The sequence below is a fragment of the Lathamus discolor genome, chromosome 6, assembly GCF_037157495.1.
Source record: "Lathamus discolor isolate bLatDis1 chromosome 6, bLatDis1.hap1, whole genome shotgun sequence".
NCBI lineage: Eukaryota > Metazoa > Chordata > Aves > Psittaciformes > Psittacidae > Lathamus > Lathamus discolor.
The window spans coordinates 4,558,624-4,578,161 of NC_088889.1; the positions used below are offsets into that span (position 1 = coordinate 4,558,624).

At 37.9% G+C, this 19,538-nt stretch overlaps 1 protein-coding gene across 1 annotated transcript in view; it reads left to right on the plus strand.

The window, feature by feature from the left end:
* LOC136016382 (golgin subfamily B member 1-like) overlaps positions 1–19,538 on the plus strand; it is a 45,196-nt gene that overhangs the window by 24,742 nt on the left and 916 nt on the right. Inside the window, exons 22-29 of the mRNA XM_065683468.1 lie at positions 140–10,939; positions 11,212–11,363; positions 12,814–12,973; positions 14,460–14,612; positions 16,034–16,201; positions 17,427–17,524; positions 17,869–18,003; positions 18,825–18,939. Coding sequence (XP_065539540.1) covers positions 140–10,939; positions 11,212–11,363; positions 12,814–12,973; positions 14,460–14,612; positions 16,034–16,201; positions 17,427–17,524; positions 17,869–18,003; positions 18,825–18,939 — 11,781 coding nt within the window. The remainder of the gene's footprint in view (positions 1–139; positions 10,940–11,211; positions 11,364–12,813; positions 12,974–14,459; positions 14,613–16,033; positions 16,202–17,426; positions 17,525–17,868; positions 18,004–18,824; positions 18,940–19,538) is intronic.

Consider the following 19,538-nt stretch of genomic DNA (forward strand, 5'->3'; position numbering starts at 1 on the left):
ATAACATGGTTATCTTGTGAGTATACAGTAAGGTACAGATTGATTACTTTAAATGCTCATTCCACATGTGGAGTGTAACTTCCATTCTCCCTCCCATAAGTTTGAAATATTCTTGTAACATTATTCTCTTGATGTTTAGACTTTGAAACAAGATGGCGTGGTAGAATCGATGCAGCTGGATCTGGACCAGACCAATGAAGAGCTTGACAAATTGAACACAAGCCACTTAGAGGAAAGATCTCAACTTATTCAAGATCTCCAGAAATGTGAAAGAGAAATTGATAATCTTAAAGAAGCACTCGCAGAAAAAGACAGGGAGATGTCTATGCTGTCTTTGAATATGACAGAGTATTCTGAACAGGTTATCATCCTGAAGCATCAGGTGCAATGCAAAGAGGAAGAAATCCGAGGCATGGAAGAAGCTTTATCAAAGGCTGAAAGGGAAACTCATTTACTGAAAGAAGTACAAACAGCTGATGTAAGAGATGCAAGCCTGCAGATATCTGCCCTTTCTGAGCAGAGTAATATAATGAGACTAGAGCTCGAAAGAATCAGAGTTGAGAAGGAAGCTAAAACCAAAGAAAATGAGGAATTAATAAGACAAAGCAGTGAGAACAGCCTTACAATTAAGGATCTCCGTTCCGAAATCAAGGCCAACAGTGTCGCATACCATAACAAACTAGCGGAGTGTGAGTCACAAATTACTTTGCTGAAAGAGCAGATTAGTAAATCATCTGAAAAGCTACAGGAAACTGAGAATAAACAAAGAAAAGAAACTGAGCATTTGAAATCTCAGCTTGAGGAAAGCAATACTCTGAAGGAAAAATGGAACAATTTGCTTAAAGAGAAAGAGAGTAAAGCACAGACACTTGAAAATGAGTTAAAATCAATTAAAGATTCATACGGCAAACTGGTGTTGGAAAATGCTAAAAAAGATGAAGAATTGACTGAGTTGTCTAAGAAGCTTGTAGAACATACTGAACATCAGGAAGCAATTCAAAAAGAGCTACAAGAGAAACAAGAGTTCATTATTTCATTAGAGAAGAAGCTTGGGGTTATGGAGCAGCAAAATGAAGAGACTAAACTTAAATTAACTGGAGATCTGAAAGCCAAAGAGACATGCTGCAAAGAACTTAATAACCAATTAAATGAGATACATAAACAGATGAACAAACTGGAAATGGAGGCACAGGAGAAAACTTCAGCTAATAAGCAATTGCAGGCAGATCTTGAAGAGAAAGAGGAAAAACTGGCAGGGCAAATAAAAGCAAATGAATACCTGAAAAAAAGTATCGATATGGTAGAAAAAGAGAAGGAACAGCTGATCAGTGAAAAGGAGGATTTGTCCAAACTCCTGGATGTAAAAGAGTGTGAATTGTTAAAGAAAATCCAGTCTGTGGCAGAAATAGAAAATAAGTTGTCTGTTAGCACCGCTGAGTACGAAAAATCTCTTTCACTACTAAACTGTGATAAAAACACTCTGGCAAAAGAGATTGAACAACTTTCAGTGCTTGCCCAGCAAAAAGAAAATTCAGTTGCAGAGCAGCTGCAGGAGAAAACAAAGGAATGTAATATGCTAACTGATCAGTTGTTTGAAAGCAAGGAACAGACACAACAGTTACAGGAGCAAATGCAATCACTTCTCATTCAGCTGAAGGATGCTAGAGACAAAGAAATAAAAACAGAAGAAATATTAAATAATAAATTGTCTGAATGCAGTAGCCTGATCCAAGAGCTCAGCCATAGTAAGGAAAAGAATTTACTACTGCAGGAACAAATTCAAAGCCTAACTTTGGATTTTGAAACAGCAAACAGGTCTCTAAAAGAGAAAACCCTTCAAAATGATTCATTATGTAAGGAAATGGAAGAGAGTAAGCTGTGTATTGTAGAGTTGCAGGATGAAATTAAAAATCTTAAGGATGTAAAAACAAAGTTATCACATTTGGTAGAGGAAAGAGACCTGACTGTGAAAAATCAGGGTTCAGAACTTGAAAAGTTGCACAAGCAAGTTTCTGAAAACATGGAAGAAAGTACAACATTAAACAATCAGCTACAGCTCTTAAGCAAAGAAGTAGATCAGCTTAGGCATGAAAAGGAGAACTTTGCAAGCTTACTGAGCACAAAGTCACATGAGTGTGAATTTCTTCAGTCACAGTTGGTACAACAACAGTCTGAAATTACTTCAGCAAGGCAACAAGCACAAACAGCAGCTCTAGAAAATGACAAGTTGAAAGTAGACATTGAAACGGTTAATGTTATGTTCATGAAAAAGTCAGATGAAGTAGCTGCTTTAACTTCACACTTATCCCAACAAAGTCATAATATTTTAGAGCTGAAGGACCAAATTGATGGCCTGTTGATTGAAAAAGAAAACTTAAAAATTGTCTCTGAAGAAAAAGAAGCTCTCCTTTCTGAAAAGGAGGCTTTGATTCAGCAAATGAAAGATAGTAAACAGGCAGGAGAAGGGCAGTACATGCAAATCATTTCCGATCTGCAAAACCAAATACAAGCCCTAGGTTCTGAAACCAACCAGCTTAGACAAACAGTGCAGGAAAAAGAAAATGAATTTAAGAGGCAAGGCCAAGAATTAAAATTATTAAAAGATAAATCTGAGGAGTCTGATGTACTTAGGGTTCAACTGTCTGAGAATATGGAGGTTATTTCTGACCTGCAGTGTCAGCTTAGAGATGCAACAGAAAAATCATCCCACTTGAATGATTCAATTATACAGAAGGATGAATGTTTAAAACAAAAGTTAGATGAATACATCAGTTTAAAAGCCCAGCTTTCTGAAGTACAGGAATCTTCTGTTTTGCAGGAGAAGCAGTTAAAGCTTATAGCCTCTGAAGCAGAACAATTGAAAGTGCTTGTTTCAGAAAAAGAATTAGCCATCAGTAATATTTCATTATTCAGTGAGAATTTAAAGACACAGCTTCAAGGGAAAGAGAATGAATGTGAGGTTTTAAAGAAACAGGTGGTAGAGCTGGAGGAAGCAAAAGTGACTTTACAAAGAGAAATACAACATCAGAAGAATTTAGTGATTGAGAGGGACCAATCATTATCAGAAAAAGAATCATCTCTTAAGGAAAATGACAATCTCCTCAAAACTCTGAAGGAGAAAGCAAAGGAAGATGACGAGAAGAGAGTTACAATTTCTGAGCTCCAAAATCAGGTACATGAACTAACACAAGAACTACAAAAATCTAAAGAACTAATCCATGAGAAAGAAAATGCCTTTTTATCTCTTCAGGAGAAAATTGAAGCACAGAATGAACTAAGAACTGAGTTGAATGCAGCTCTTGGCCAGAAAGATGAAGTTGTTGCTGGACTGCTTAATTCTTTAAAGGAGAAAGATGCCAGTATACAGTTGGCAGATAGCAACATTAATGTTCTTTCTAATGAGATTGAGGTTCTCAGATTAAAACTAGAGAAAAGTGATACAGCCATGAAAAGCCTGACTGAGGAAATTCAGGAAAAGAGTGAAAAACTTTGTATTAATCAGAAGAAAATTGATTCTTTGACTGCTGAACTTGACTCTCTTAAAAATGAACACCAAAAAGCACTAGACCAAGTAAGTACATGGGGAGAACAACTACAGCAGAAAGAATTGTCTCTGGAGTCTCTGCATGTGAAGTGCACTGAACAGGCAGATAACATAGCGCGTTTGAAGTTAGAGTTGGACAATCTAAATTCCAAATCATCCCAGGACTGCCATGACAATGCAGTTCTTATATCTGGTCTGCAGTGTCAGGTAGAGGCTTTAGAGAAAGAGAAAAATCTGTTACAAGAAGATGTGAATAAACTGATGGCCGAAAACACACAACTTACTGCCTCTCAAAATGGTTTGCAGAAGAAATTGGAAGAGCTCCGAGAAATCAATGAAAAACTAGAAACCAGTGAGAATTATTCAAGAATGCAGATAGATGCTGTCAAACTGCAGATGAAGACTGAAAAAGAGAAGTTACAGATGCAGGTCAGTGTGAAGGGTGAAGAACTTTCTAAACTAGAACTTAAGTTTGAAACTCTAGAACAAAGTCTACTTGAGTCAGAAAGCAGATGGGTGACTGAACTTGATAGGGCAACTTTACAAAACAATAATCTTGCTGAGCAATTGAGCACTTTAGAAAGTGAAATGGAAACAAAGGATAGCAAAATCCAGTCTTTGCAGCAAGAGCTGGATCTTATAAACAAGGAATTAACTCAAAGCTTATCTCCGTTACTTAGTAGTAGGCTTTTATGTAAAGAAAAGGCAGCACAGGCTTCGGATTCTGAACTGCAGCTAACTGATAGTAAAACTCAGTTGGAAAAATTCTCCACTCTGATAACCACTATTTTGAGCAAAGAAACAGAAGGAGAACAGTTGCAACTGGTGCTTTTAGAAAAACAGAAAGAGATAGATGCCATGAAAGAGAAATTGAAAAGTATACAGTCACTTGAGAAGCAGAAGGGGTTGCTTCAGAATGATATTGAGAAGATGAAGGGCAAATATGAGTCTGAAATTGAATGTCTATCAAAAGAAATGGTCACAATGAAGGAAGCATTATGTAAACAACAATCTCTCCTGCAAGAAAGCAAAGAATCTTTTGCAGAAGTAAATAAGGAGGTTGAATTTCTTCAAGACAAGATAAATAAATCAGAAGAAATAGTAAAAACCAGTCAAGAAAAACTGCACATTGAAGGTAAAAAAGTAGCCAGTCTCCTTGAAGAAATGGGAGAAAAAGATCAACTCATTGAAAACTTAACTTCCCAGGTAAATCAGCAGAAGGATTTAGTTTCTGGCCTAAGCCAGCAACTGAAAGAAAAGGACTGTTCTGTTACCCAGATCATGGAGTCATTGTCTAATGAAATGCTGAATTTTTCTGAAGAAAGAAATATGTTAAATACCAAACTGCAAGACCTTGAAGCAGTCCATAATAGTTCTGTAGGAGAGCTAACCCAAGCATTGCAGGAACTTGAGGACTGTAAGAAAGAACTGGAACATAGTCAAGTTATGTTAAACAGTCAAGAAGCTGTGCTTAAAGATTTAATGCTTGAAAAAGAGCAGATGCAATTTAATCTTGAGAAAATGGGCAAGGAAAAAGAGAATCTGAAAAAGAAACTTCAAGCAGCATTGATAATAAGAAGAGATCTAATGCAAAAAGTTGGAAAACTAGAAAAGAGTGGTCAGGAAGAAATCGAAAAAGAGCAAAAAAAAGCAGAGAAGCTGTTGAAGGAAGTTAATGAGTTAACAGAGAAGCTGAAAGTAGTTGAAGTACAAAATAAAGAATTTGAGTCTCATCTTAGAACTTTGAAGCAACAACTTTTAGAAAAAGATGCCCAAATAAGTGATTTGACGGAAGTTTTGTCTTCTAAAGCTTCTTATTTAAAGGAACTTCAGGACAAGATTGCAGAACTAAATGATGTCATTGCTGACAAACAAAATACATGTGAGCAGAACCTAAAGTCTTTAGAGGAGAAGGACCGCGTGCTTGCTCATATGCAGTCTATGCTTGATGAAAAAACAAGCGTGTATGAAGAGGAACGTTCTCAGCTGCTCTTAGCTCTTGAAAAGGTGAAGTCTGAAGTTAAGAAGGAAGAATTCTTGAAAGATTCCAGTGCAGAAGAGACTGGTTTAAGTGCAGGGGACAGAAAGAAATGCCTGGATGCCAACATTGACGTTAATGTAATGAATGAATTAAAAAAAGAAAAAGAGGCCTTACAGAGGGAGCTTCTGGTCAGGGAAGAAGATAGGAAGAAATTTCAGAAAGAAAGGGAAGAGCACATTAAACTTGCAGCAGATTTTGATGAACAAAAAGCCCAACTTGAGCAACTGAAACTAGAACATAAAGCACTCTGGGAAGTTCTTCAAACAAAATGTAAAGAACTTGACTTGAACCAGTTAGAGTACCCCATAGTGAAAGAGCTGGCTTCATCTGAGGCAGTGATGGGAGAAGAATCCGACAAACCAAGCAGCATTCAGGTTGCATCCTTTAAAGAGTCAGAAGACATCACTTTGGTGGTAAATAAAGACACCGAGTTAATAGAACTGCGAAATAATTATGCAAAACTTCAGGAGGAAACAGAAATGTTAAGGAAAGAGTTGAGAAAAATACCCATTGAATTTGGTGATCCAAGGGAAGAAACTGTCAACTTGCACTCTTCAAGGAAGCAGGAGCAATGTGAGGGCAGCTTGTTGGAGGACATAAAGCATCTGCAAAAGAAGCTGAAAGCATATGAGGCTGAAGCTGTAGACATTAAGACAGAGCTTGAACGTGTGAATAATGAGAAGGAAGCACTGATTAAAAAAAGTGAAGAGGATTACAAGATGAGCCAGAAGAAACTGCAGAAATTGAGAAGTGAAGCTAAGAAGGAGGTTGGAGAAAAGAATGAGGAAATAGCAGCATTGCGTTGTTCGCTTACGGATTTAAAAGATAAACTTGATCTGGAAAAGGAATTGTTAAACAAAACTATACAGGAGGGCCAAGAAGAAACCCTCCGTTACAAAACAGCACTTGAAGAAGTGAAGAGTGAAAAAGAAAAACTACTCAGTTGTTTAGAAAAGTCTGATTTGGAACTAATTAATATGAAAAAGGAGGTAAAACATTTCAGTGAGGAAAACAAAAAACTTCTGACAGAGCTGTGCATGCTACGTGAGAAGGCTGAGATGAGCAGACCTGTGGTGCCATCCAAAGAGCTGAAGGAAGCTGATGATACTGAGCAAGGAAAGCTGCAGGGTAAAGGCTCCTATTTCCAGCTATCAGAGACTGCTTGCTCTGGCAAAACTGAAGTGAGAGAAGCAGCAGAAAGTCAAATCCGAAAACAGATGCAGGTGATTGAAGAGCCACTGGCAAAAACTGCAAATGGAAATGACTCTAAACCACAAGAGCAAAGAACTGTACCAGAAGAGAAGACCAGAGAGCTCCTTCAGAGAAAATTACAGGCAGCTTTAATATCACGTAAAGAAGCCCTGAGAGAAAATAAATGTCTAAAAGACCAGCTTGATAAGCTGATGTTGGAAAGAGAAGAACTGGTGAACAAAGCAGGGATGCTTGAACACTTGTTAGAGCTTGGTAGAGAAAAACAGAGTTCAAGTACTGTTTCTTCATTGTCTGAAGAGGAGCGCCTTGCTTCTGAAAATGCCAGATTGCTGACTGAAAATGAAAACCTCACTGCAGCTTGTGAAAGTCTTAAATCCACCATGGAGACTATAGTTCAGGAAAAAGAGGCCTTTTCTTTCCAACTGAATACCTTAAAAGATTCTCAGACAGTTGAATTAACAGGCTGGAAGGCTAAACATAGTGAATTAAAGCAGGAGTATGAATCACTTCTTCAGGCGTATGAGAATATCAGTAGTAAAATAGCAGATATGAGGCAAGTTATTGATCTCAGTAGAAAAGAGAAGCAAGAGGCTATTCAAAGACTGAGGGAAGGAGAATCTGAGAAGGAAGCTCTTGAGAAGCATTTACAAAAACTCATTGACGAAAATGAGGTTATTAAGAATCAGCTGAAACAACTTGGAGAATCCAAGAAAATGGAAGTTGACGAGTTACAAAGTAAAGCAGAAAGGCAGATACGTGAGCAAGAGGCAAGGATGCAAGAGCACCAAGATCGTCTTCATGAGCTCACCAAACAGAATCATCAGCTAATGGAGGAAAATGAGCAGCTGAAACAAACTTCCGAAAACTTAAAGCAGGCTTTAGAGAAAATCCAGAATGAAAATTATATCCTTCAGAACAATATCACTGTAACTAAAGCAGCTTTGGGAGAGCTCCAAGTTCAAATGGAAGTGCACCAGAATGATATGCAATCTAAAATCAGTGAGGCGCTATTGGAGAACGAATCATTATTAAAGGACATTAATGAGTTACAGGATAAACTCTCTGAAAAAGAACAAGACGTGTTTGTCTTAGAGCAAGAAAGAAATGTAATTTCAGAAAAAGCCAAAGAAACGGAAAGATCTTTGGATCACAAAGATCACTGTCTAACAAAGCTGGACATGGAATGTCAAAGGCTTACACAAGAAATTGTTAGCCTGAATGAAAAAGTGAAGATTTTAGAGGATGACAAATGTCTCCTACAGGAAGAATTAGAAAATGTACAAGAAAGTTCTTCCAAAGTAAAGAATGAAAGAGAATTTCTGGAGACAGAATTGCTTAATCATGTCAAAAAAGTTGATCATCTTACTGACAGAATGAAATTGGCACAAGTACAGAATAACTTGCTGCTACAGCAGCTGGAAGAATTAAAGGCAGAGAAGTGTAATGTGATCAGAGAAAAAGAAGAACAGCAGTTACATCTTGTGAAAATATTTGAGGAGAAGGTGAAAAGTGCTCAGAGGGATAATAATGGAAGTAAAAACAAAACGAAAGAATTGCAAGAGCTCTTAAAGGAGAAACAGCAGGAGATCAACCATTTGCAAAAGGATTCTATAAAGTTCCAGGAGCTGATCCTGGATTTGGAAAGATCTGTGAAACTGTCACAGGCAAAAAGTGAAAAATTCGAAAAGGACTTAAGCAATATGTCAGAAAAGCTTGCAAAGTCCAATGAAGAAATACAGCATCTTGAGGGAAAGCTTTCCTCTCAGGTGAACTTATTGGATCAGTCAAAGAATGAAGTGAACAGGCTCACAGACGAGAGTCTAAACTGGAGAAAAGAACTTAAGAAAAAAGATGATGAACTACAGATTCAAAAGAGGGAATATGAGAGACAATTGGAATTTAATCTTCAGCAATTAAAATTGGTTCACAAAAGAGACTTTTTGAATCTAGAGGAAAGACACGGTGCCCTTGAGAGAGAAAAAGATAGGGCACTTAGTGAGATTCATGGTTTGCAAGAGGAAATTAGCATGAAGGACTCTGAAAACAAGAAACTTCAAGCAGATCTGAATGCAGCTTTGGCACGATTAGCTGCTTTTACAAAGTGTATGTCCTCTCTTCAGGATGACCGGGACAGGGTGATCACTGAAATGAAAACCTGGGAAATGCAGTTCAAAGAGATCATCCAAAAGAAAGAGAAACAGGTAGAGGACAGTAATAAAAGAATAATATCCTTACAAGATGAATTGAAAGAGAAGATCACTCAGATTCAAGAACTGAATATCAAATATTCTGTGGTAGAGGAAGCAAAGGATGAACTGTATTTGAGGCAGAAATCTGTTGATAGACAGCGCCATGAAGAGCTCTGCAGAATAAAGGAAGAAAATACAGCGTTTCTGAACAGGCAGCAAGAACTGGAGAGTGTTCTTCAGTCCAAAGAAGCAGCTTTGCAAGCACTCCTTAAAGAAAATAATTCTCTTAATCATCTTATAGAGAATAGTAAAAGTGCAGGAAGAGAGATAAAAGCTCTGGAAAGTAATTTTACCAGACAGGAACAAGAATTGCAACAGCTTCTAGCTGAGAAGGAAAAACTTAATGCTGAATTGCAAAAGCAGATTACCATTTCTGAGCAAATGAAGGTCATGCTAAATAATAAAGACAAGGAAATTTCCTTACTTATTTCTTCAAAAGGTGATGAAATCTCTGACTATCTTAGTCAGGTACAGGATCAACACAGAAAACAACTCCAAGAGTATGAACTTCAGTTAAAGTCTTTGCAGCTGGAGAGGCAACAATCTGAGGAGTCCTGTCAGAGAATGGAAAATGAATTGAGAAGTCTCCAGGTGAAAGCAAACAAAGCAGGTCAAGATAAGGCTGCAATTGCCAGTGAAATAGATGCCTTGAAAAAATCAATGTCATCTCTTCAGAATGATCGGGATGATCTATTTACTAAATACAAAGAGCTGGAACATCTTCACCAAGATGTCTTGAATCAGAGGGACAGCCTTATAGTTGGCAATGCAAGTGAGAATAATGCTTTGAAAGAAGAATTGAGGGTGCTTCTTAATCAGATCGATGATCTTCATTCTGAAAATGCAATGCTAAGTGCACAGCTGATAAAGTATAGGGAAGATCTTAACCAAGTTTTATCTCTGAAAGACCATCAGCTGAAAGACTTGCTTAAGCAGAAATTGGATTGTATTAAAAGCCTTGAACAAGAAAAATATGATCTTCAAAAACAAATAAAAGAAATGCAGCTTTCCAGTGAACTGCAGAAGGATGCTGCTGTATCTTTGGAACATGAAAATAAGAAATTGGTGTCTAAAGTAAATGATTTAGAATCTTTAATTGCATCACTAAATAAAGAGAAGCTTGTTTCCAAATCTGGAGAGAAGCTGGTAACTAGTGATAGTGTTCAGAATCAAGAATGTGTATCAGATGGGCAGTATGGAGAAAATCTTCAAGAACTCCACAAATCAAGAGGCAGAAATACTAAGGGTGCAGATAAGGAATACAGTAAGACTCTTTCGACACTTGAATGCGGAGATGAACCTGATGCTTTTCCAACAAAGATGATGCTAGAAGTTCAGTCTCAAAATAGTGAGCTGAGGTCCCAAAACGAGGCCTTTGGGAAAGCAATGAGTGCTCTGCAAAATGATAGAGATAGGATAATAGAAGACTTAAAGGTACTTCAAAGCAAATACACATCTGATCTCCAGACTGAAAAAAAGAAAGGAGATGAACTTGAAGCTGAATTGGATGGCTTTAAATTACATTTTGTCACTATGCTCAAAGAAAATTCTCTTCTGAATCGGGCTGTTTTTGATGCTGCAGATAAGGTTACACTTGATCAGATTGCTGCTGAAATTGAAAAGCTCTGTAGGACGTTAGTCAGTCGAGAGATGGAGGTTAGCAGGCTCTCAGCTGAGTGTGGCAGTTATGTTCACCAGATTGAAGCGTTTTCCAAGGCTATGGCCAGTCTTCAGGATGACCGAGACAAATTGCTGCAGGAACTCGGCAATCAGAAGGTAACTTCTGAAACAAAACAGGGCACAGCTTCATTTCCCATTGGTTGCAACAGCATCAGTGAGCTAAATTCTCTTAAAAGTAATTTGGATATGCCTCAGAACAATAGGGGAACGTTGGTAAGTTTTCATTTTGTAATGTATTTCATTATGCAGAGAATGCTTAGAGACATCATGGTTTCTGAAGTTTAGCTTTGTACATTATGTGAGTGCTAGGAAAACATTGTGGGATTAGAAAGGCATGCTTACAATTTTGGGAGTTTAGGTAATTATGCTGTTAAACAGGAGCAAATTGTGAAAAAACATCATTCTGTAATTGGAATTCTAGCACTACTAAAACTTCAACCAGACAGTTTTTGTTCCAGTTCACTAATCATGTTCATTAAACATAGGCTAAAGAAGGAGCCAGCCTTGCAGCTGTTGAAATATCAAAACTGAAGACCAAGGTTGATGATTTGGAGAAGGCATTGCATCAGACAAAAGCCTTCCAAGCAGAAACTGAGCGAGAGATTGCATCATACCAGAATGAGCTTGCTGGATTAAGGTATAAACGTTAAATAGTATATGTGGCTCTTGTTTAGAATTCTTCAGGGACTTCAGAACCTGACATAAAACTGATACAAACCCCAAATTATGTATAGTTCAGCAGGAAGTAGGATAAAAATATTTCTGTAATGTGTGAAATCTCCAAATTCGATTTCTGCAGGGTTGTTTGTTGGTGGTTATCCTTGTATCTTTATGTAATAGTCTCCTGGTTTATGTCAAGTTTCAAACAGTCTTAACTGAATGGTTTTTCTTCTGTTGGTGACATGGAACTATAGTTTATGAATTTATTTCAATGCTTGGTACCATATTCTCTTCTCAAAGTAACAATTGGCATGGCTGGATATTTCCTCCCCCAAATTTCTCTGTTTTAAAAGATGTCTGAGGTGTTGCGTATGTGTCCCAACAACATACTGAGAATGAAAGTAATTTCACATTTGAGCATTATTTTTGTAGATTCAGCACTTGCATCATCTGTGACAAATAATGTGACAGCTTGGCCTTAATTCAGTGAATGACACATAAGGGCTGCTTCAGAGAAGGCAGTAGGTATTTTTAAGTGGCACGCAGTGGAGGTTTAGACTCTTGTCCTTGTTCAAGCTTTTAACATGCTGTGATCAGTTCAGTGAAGATACTTTGAATTTGAGGCCAGTAGGCAGCATCCTAGTGCCTTACTGCAATGGTAGTGTAATTTCTAGATCTCTAATTAAAGTCTGTGTAGATAATACCTGGTTTATGCTAGAACATTTTAGGGGTGGAGCTGTAGATCAAAAGGCCAGCCCCAGATTTACCTTCACAAATGTGAGCAAGTTAGCATGAAATATTCAAACTGCATTCTAAGCATGTAGACTTAACCAGTGAACGGCATTAGTAGTCCGTTTCCTTTTTTTTTCCGAAGCTTGTCTTAAATTGAATACAAAAGGATTTAAATTGCTTTTATGCCTTTTGAGACATTGCCCGTGTATGACAGCAGATTCTGGAGACGTGGTATGCTTGTTTGTTTCAGTGTTCTGAGCTGAGGGGTATTCCTTTTCAAACTTGTGTGCTTGCAATGAGGGCGGCTGGCTGCCTTGAGCAGCGCCCTGCACAACTGTGACCTGGAGCTGCTTTGTTGAAAAACCTTATTCTTTAACTAGCTGAAGTATTTATTGCATTAACAGATATTAGTGTCTTTGCAGCCAATTAACTTTTCTTGTCTCCAAGCCAACAAAGAAAATGTGATGTTATCACTTTCCAGTCTTTATTTTCAAACCTTTTTTTTCAGCAGATCTCTTTAAATTGAAGTATGTATTGAGAATGTTCATATATTGCTCCATATTTGCATATAACTGTTTGAAAATACTATTACTTATTTCAGAAATAACAGTAAGTACAGCTTTATCATTTTCCTTGAGTTTTTTATGTATATCATAATTAATAATCTAATATTTTGTCTAATATTTTATGTTCAGAATGGAAAAAAACCTTCTCCTCTCAGAGTCTCAGGCTCTGCGAAATCAATGTCAAATCACAGTTGCTGAGAAGGACCAACAGATTGCACAACTACAGAAGCTACAACAAGACATGATTGTGAAGAAATCAATCTCTGCTGGCAGCAATTATCCAGTCCAGGTAAACAAATGAAATGTAGCAGGAGGCACAAATCTACTTCCATCAATTTATTGTATCAAGTTTGCAGCCCGCTTCCCAGAAGAGCCTGATAGTGAATTATGGAATGTATGTCAGTGTTGCCTGGGCTGAAATCAGTAAGTTGGAACTACTCCAAGCAAATGAGTTGCAATTATTAAAACCAGTTTTTAATGGAGTCTGATACATTGGTCAGCTTCTTTTAAACAAAGAAAAATAATGAGTTTCTCATGCATTGATAAAATAAGAGAGGGAACTTACTGATGTGGTGTATTTTAATGGTTAAAAAAAATGGAAAGCACCTTCATAAAGAAATGGGGTGGTTGTGAAGCAAAATGTGAAGGTCATAAACCAGTAATGGTTTCATAGTTGAAAAGGAGTAACTTTGCTGTGGTTACATTTTAAGGTAATTTTATTTACTTGTTGCTGAGTTGGTAGTAGATTACTTAAGTAACGTTGTAAGTTACTATCTCAGATGAGTTGAATCCAGAATATAATAGGAAGAAGTTGGGGAAAAACCCCACAAAATGGTTCAGCAGCAGACTGAGTGCTGATAGAGACACGTAAGTGAAGGAAGTAAACCATATTCCTTTTTATTTTATTAAAAATATTTGAGTTGGTTGAGTTTGTATCTCAGATGCTGCTCATTTTCTGTGATTAAAATAATGAAGTTGTGAATGCTCCATCCCTAGCGGTGTTCAAGGCCAGGTTGGACAGAGCCTTGGGTGACATGGTCTAGTGTGAGGTGTCCCTGCCCATGGCAGGGGGGTTGGAACTAGATGATCTTAAGGGCCTTTCCAACCCTAACTATTCTATGATTCTAATAAAAGCTATTGAACAGTAATGTTGGGTTATGGAACATCCTCGGTGGTAGAAGTCTTTATTTCATGATTGCATAGGAAAACAGATCTCATAAAGCATTAGAGATTGCACACATCCCTCCCTTATTGGAGAGTAATATCAATAAATTGAATTGCCAGAGATTAAGAAGTCCAAAGCTGTGAATCGGTGATAAAGTTATTTTTCTTTTCAGAAAGGATTTTCGGCTTTAAATTCATATTTACAAAATAGCTGTTCTTCTATGAGTCATGAATACCATATATTACTAGTTTGAAAGGTGTTTTATATTCATCTGTCTCTTTCTGTTCCACACACACACACACACCTTTTTTTTGTGTGCTTCACACAGTTTGCAAATTTAAAAATTAAGTTGGGCTTCCATTTCAAGGTAATTTAAATTTTTTTTCTTCTATAAGTTGAAGTATTTAGGTTGAAAACTAAGGGTTTTATATAAAGGTGAACGTGGGGGGGGTTTAATATATATAAAGTCTCTTGCAAATGTGGTATTGTGAGAGGGAAATGATCTTGTGAATGGGAAATTATTATGTAGTCTATATATTTAGTGTTGGAGTTTTATATTATTTAGAGAACTCCTGTACCATTTCGCCTGAATGTGCTGATGCTTTTTAAGGTTTTAGAAACCGTCTCCCTTGCTGGAAGTGCAGATACGCTGGAGGAAGCCAAACGTATCTTAGCTGAAAAGAATCAGCTCCAGAATGAACTGCAGCACTGCCTTCAGGAGATACACCAGAAGGATCTGCATTTCCAGCAGATGAATTCAAAGGTGACTTAGAACAACAGTTGTGATCCTGAATACCTCATATGAATTTTAGCTGGTGTCAACATAGAAACATTGCTAAACTGACGGTGTCCTGTATGGTTGAAAGTTAATCTTTAAAACTTAGATTCTTCAAAAACAACCCTGTTGGCTCAGACTAGAAATTGCAAACTAAACGTCAGTATTGTCTTTCTGTCAGGCTTTCCTGACTTGTTCTTTGACTGAGAAAGGTTTATTTGAATCTGTATTCTGAAGACATTGATGTGGCAATGCTGAACTTCTGCTCAAAGTAGAGGATTTTTCATTATAGACAAGCAGATGTCTGTCTTTGTTGGAACAAGAGGTTTGCTATCTCAGACCAAATTTTTCCTTAGAAATTCTTGGTGAACACTTTTGTGGGTGTTAAGACAGTCAGTGTGTGTGTGTGTCCATGTGCACATAATGTGTTTGTGTCCCATTTTGTTCGTAAGTGTTCTTAGAAATTCCCTTAATGTTTCTGTCTTTGTGTAGCCTGGTGTTCCAAGTGAAGTAGGTTTACCTTTCATCTGTCATTGTGTCTGGTTGCAGTCCTTCACTCAAACATTTTATAAACCTAATAACCATTTTAACCAAACTTTGAAACAGTATGGAAATCTCAAGCTCTTACAAGTGAAGATGAGTGGTTGGATAATGATACCCATATTATGGTCTGGTTTTTGAAAACAGATGAAAACTCCCTGCTGAGCATTCCTGGACTGCCTGGTGAATGCGTTTATGCAATCAGCCTTATACGGCTTTATGTGTTATCCTCAAGTAGCAACTACATATGCTGTGTTTTGCCAGGTGGTGGTAGCATAGCAAACACATGGAGGAAGGGTTTAAAATCCCGAGTTTTTGTTTTGGGTGTATTGGTGACAGGGGAAATCAATACTCAGGTTTTATTATATCCACTGTCCATAAAGTAATGAGGTAAATTTTACTGAAAAGTCATAGAATCATAGAATGACAGAATAGTTAGGGTTGGAAAGGATCTTAAGATCATCCGGTTCCAACCCCCCTGCCATGGGCAGGGACACCTCACACTAGACCATGTCACCCAAGACTCTGTCCAGCCTGGCCTTGAACCACTGCCAGAGATGGAGCATTTACCACTTCTTTGGGCAATCTGTTCCAGTGCCTCAACCACCCTCACAGTAAGGAACATTTTCCTTATATCTAGGCTGAAATTCCCCTGGTTCAGTTGAACCCATTACCCCTTCTCTTATCACTACAGTTCCTGATGAAGAGTCCCTCTCCAGCATCCTTGTATGCCCCCTTCAGATACTGGAAGTCAATGCAGTTTTGAAACTAGTACACAGTTGTGTCCATCAGCAGGTCTCAAATCTGTTGTAATTTCTAGGAGGAAATCATTGCTAAATTTTCTCTATTTAAATGTTCATTTCTTTCAGGTTGTGCAGTCAACAGAAGAGAATGCTGTCTTGTCTGCCCAGCTGAAGACTCTTTCACAAACCCTGAGAGATAACCAGCTTCGTTACACTGACCTGCAAAATCGTTACTTAAGACTGGAGAGGGAGTATCAAACAATGCAAGTGACATCTTTCCAAGGCACTGTTCAGGTAACCAAATATATGGAAGTGGTTTTAGTTGGTTCTTTTTCCTCCTATGCTTATGCTTTTCTTGTTTTCATGCTAAAAAATGAAGTAAATACTTTCTGTTGTACCAATTCAGTACTTTTGTTAGTCTGTGATCATAGAATCATGGAATAGTTTGGCTTGGAAGGGACTGTAAAGACCATGATGTGCTAGAGATACATCGTCTTTATTGTTGTAAAGCTGGTTTTATTTGAGTTTTCATTTAAGGAAGCTGTTTATACATAGCTTTTGTTTCATTTTGTTTTGAAGTACCATCTTTTTTCAATTGGTCTACTGCCTTGGTTATTCAGTAACAATCAATATAATACTCTAAAATATGATATAGATACATATATAAAATAACCTTTACTCTTCCATAAAGAGAAATAAACCTGAAGAACAACTGTTAAATGAAAAATAGATCACAGAGTGGTTTGGATTGAAAGGGACCTTAAAGCTCATCCAGCTCCAACCCCCTGCCACTTGCAGGGACACCTTCCACTAGAGCAGGTTGCTCCAAACCCCATCCAGCCTAGCCTGGAACCCTGTCAGGAATGGGGCAGCCACAGCTTCTCTGGGAAAACCTGTGCCAGTGCCTCAGCACCCTCACAGGGAAGAGCTTCTTCCTAATGTCTAATCTAGATTTACCTTCTTTCAGCTTAAAGCCATTCTCTGTTGTGTCCTGTCACTACATGCCCTTGTAAAAAGCCCCTCTCCACCTTTCTTGTTGGCCCCTTTAGGCACTAGAAGCTGTTCTAAGGGTCTCCCCAGAGCCACCTTTTCTCCAGGCTGAACAAGCCCAGTTCTTTCAGCCTGTCTTCAGAGCAGAGGAGCCTCTAAGCATCTGGAGATGGTCAGAGGAAAATCTGGAAATGAATAGCTGCATTACTTATGAAACCGCAGTCAATGCTGTATTATTATCTGGATGTGTAGATGCATTTCTTTCACTTCAGAGCTTGCTTTGTTATGCAGCATACATGTATCCTTCAAGTCCTGCAGCACACACAGACATTATTCTTCATCAGCTTTCAGTTAGAAAACAGATTTGGAAGATTGCAGCTCCAGAAATGAAGAGATTAAATGGCACAAAGAGGGGTTTGTTCCACAGCTTCATGGCGCTTATGGCTTCTTTAATTGAAACAAAGATTCTTAGCAGCTAGAAAAATGGTGACTGGCTTTTTTTTTTTTTTTCCCCTTTAATATTTCCTAGGATGAAACCAGAGCAGAAGTTCCCCCTGGAGCGCCACAGGAAAGATCTGCAGTTATTGTTGAAGTAGACAATATGGAGCTAAATGAACTCAGAAAAAGGTCAGGACTGAGACATGTATTAGCAATATTGTTTTCCTGACAGCTGTGTTGTGAGTGCAAAAGTAATGCTTTTCTATCCCTCTAAGACATTTTGGAGGAAAAGGGAAAGAAGTGGAGTTACAGTGGATTAAATTAATCATAGTTGTACTTTTGAATTGTTATAATCTGCTGGTATTTGTGGTTTGGTGTTGTAAAGATACACACTTATTGGTGACTATTTCAATATCTAATTTAAAGATAATTAAGTCTTTATCAAAAAAAAGAGCATTCCTTAATAAAAAAAGAACAAGAAAGTAATTCTTTAAGTACATCACATGCTGATCTCACGTTTCTTTTTGTCACAGGCTTGCAGAGACTGAGCAACAGTATGATTCAGTGCAGCAGGCACTCACGCAGCTGACAGAAACACTGTCAGAAGAGAAGAGGAGGAGAGAAGCTGCAGAAGAAGCTCTTGGGCTCTCTGAGGAGCGAAGTAACAGGTAAAGAACTCCTGGTTGTAAAACATGGGGTTTTTCGTTCCGAAAGAAGAGTGTCTGTAAAATGTAATTACTTCTTTTCTTACACTTTTGAGTGTGTGACAGTTAGATTGCTGCATTAAAGCCTTATGTGGGTGTGAAATAACTTGCATGTTCTGAGAGGCAAAGCCTCTGCTTCCCCTTGGATGAATGCGTGATGAGGTTTTCATTTACGCTATGTCAGGAGTAAATGTAAAGCCTACTTCAAAACTGAAAAAAGAAGGGTCAGATTTTTTGTTTGCCTTTTGTTTTTAATGAGATTAGTGGTAGGTTTTCCTATAGGCGTTAGATTTCTGAGCAAGTAACAGAACAAATAGAACAAACAACCAATAGAGCCTGTTTGTGAGTCTACATGAAGCAATGGAGACTGTGTTAAAAAGCTAGGTTTAACTCTATGGCCTCAGCTGTTGGACTCAGTAGTCAGGGGTGTTTATTTTCTTCCAGTTAGAAAAAAGCCTCAAATATAACAGCTTTAGCACAACCACAGTTTAGAGTCGAAATACCGTTATCCACCTGGCTACTTAAAGTGTCCATCGCTGCCATCATCTGAAAATCACTCTTCAATCAGCTAGTGGTGATGGGGGTTCTTCTGAATAAGTAAACCACCTTGAAAGTAGATTGTAAATAGAGACTGGAAAAGACCTGGCAACATAAACTAAGTCTTCCTGCTTTTTGTGGGGACCTTCCCCTGGTAATGTATGTATACAAAACAATGTTTCTGATGTGAATTCAGTACTTTAAAAGAGGAGGTAATTCAGTACTCCACTGTCTCCCTTTATTTTTAGATTTGAAGTAAGCAGTTACAGGTCTGTACCTAGTGAATACACTGTTCAGATGGAAGCAGAGGAGGAAAGGGAAGCCTTAATCATCAATCCCAGTGAACATGTTGTTGTGAGAAAGGTAAGTGAATGAAAGCTTTTAAACCCCTGTGTTATAAGCTACTTAACAGAGGTGTGCATATTGTATGCTGGTATTTGCAGGCTAGATTGAAGACAGCACACCTTATGATCTGCCTCATGCTACCCCTTTTTTTTTTCTGTGTTTCCTCCACTATACCTTTGTTTCAACTCTCATTCATTCTTGGGAGTGCAGATTTCCCTTCTGAGTGATTGGAAGCCACTGATTTTGGCTTGTCCTCTACACATAAACACAGGCATGAAGCAGCTGCTTGCCTAATCTGCCTTGTCTCTGAAAAGATGTGAAGTACTCTTTTATCCTGTTAGTATCATGGGGATGGATGGGCCATAGAGGCATCCATTCTGAGTAGGAAACTACTACTGAAACTACATCTTACTGTAAAAATGTCTTAAATTTCTTTCTGTTTGAGTTGTGGATGGTGAGTCAAATACAGGCAAATCCATGCCATAGAATATATTACATCTGTCCAAATTAAAACGTGAATAACCATATTTATATGCACATGTGGCCATTAAATAAAATGTGTATCCATATAATTATGCATTTTCATCTCTAGTGTGTATATGTAATTACGTAATACA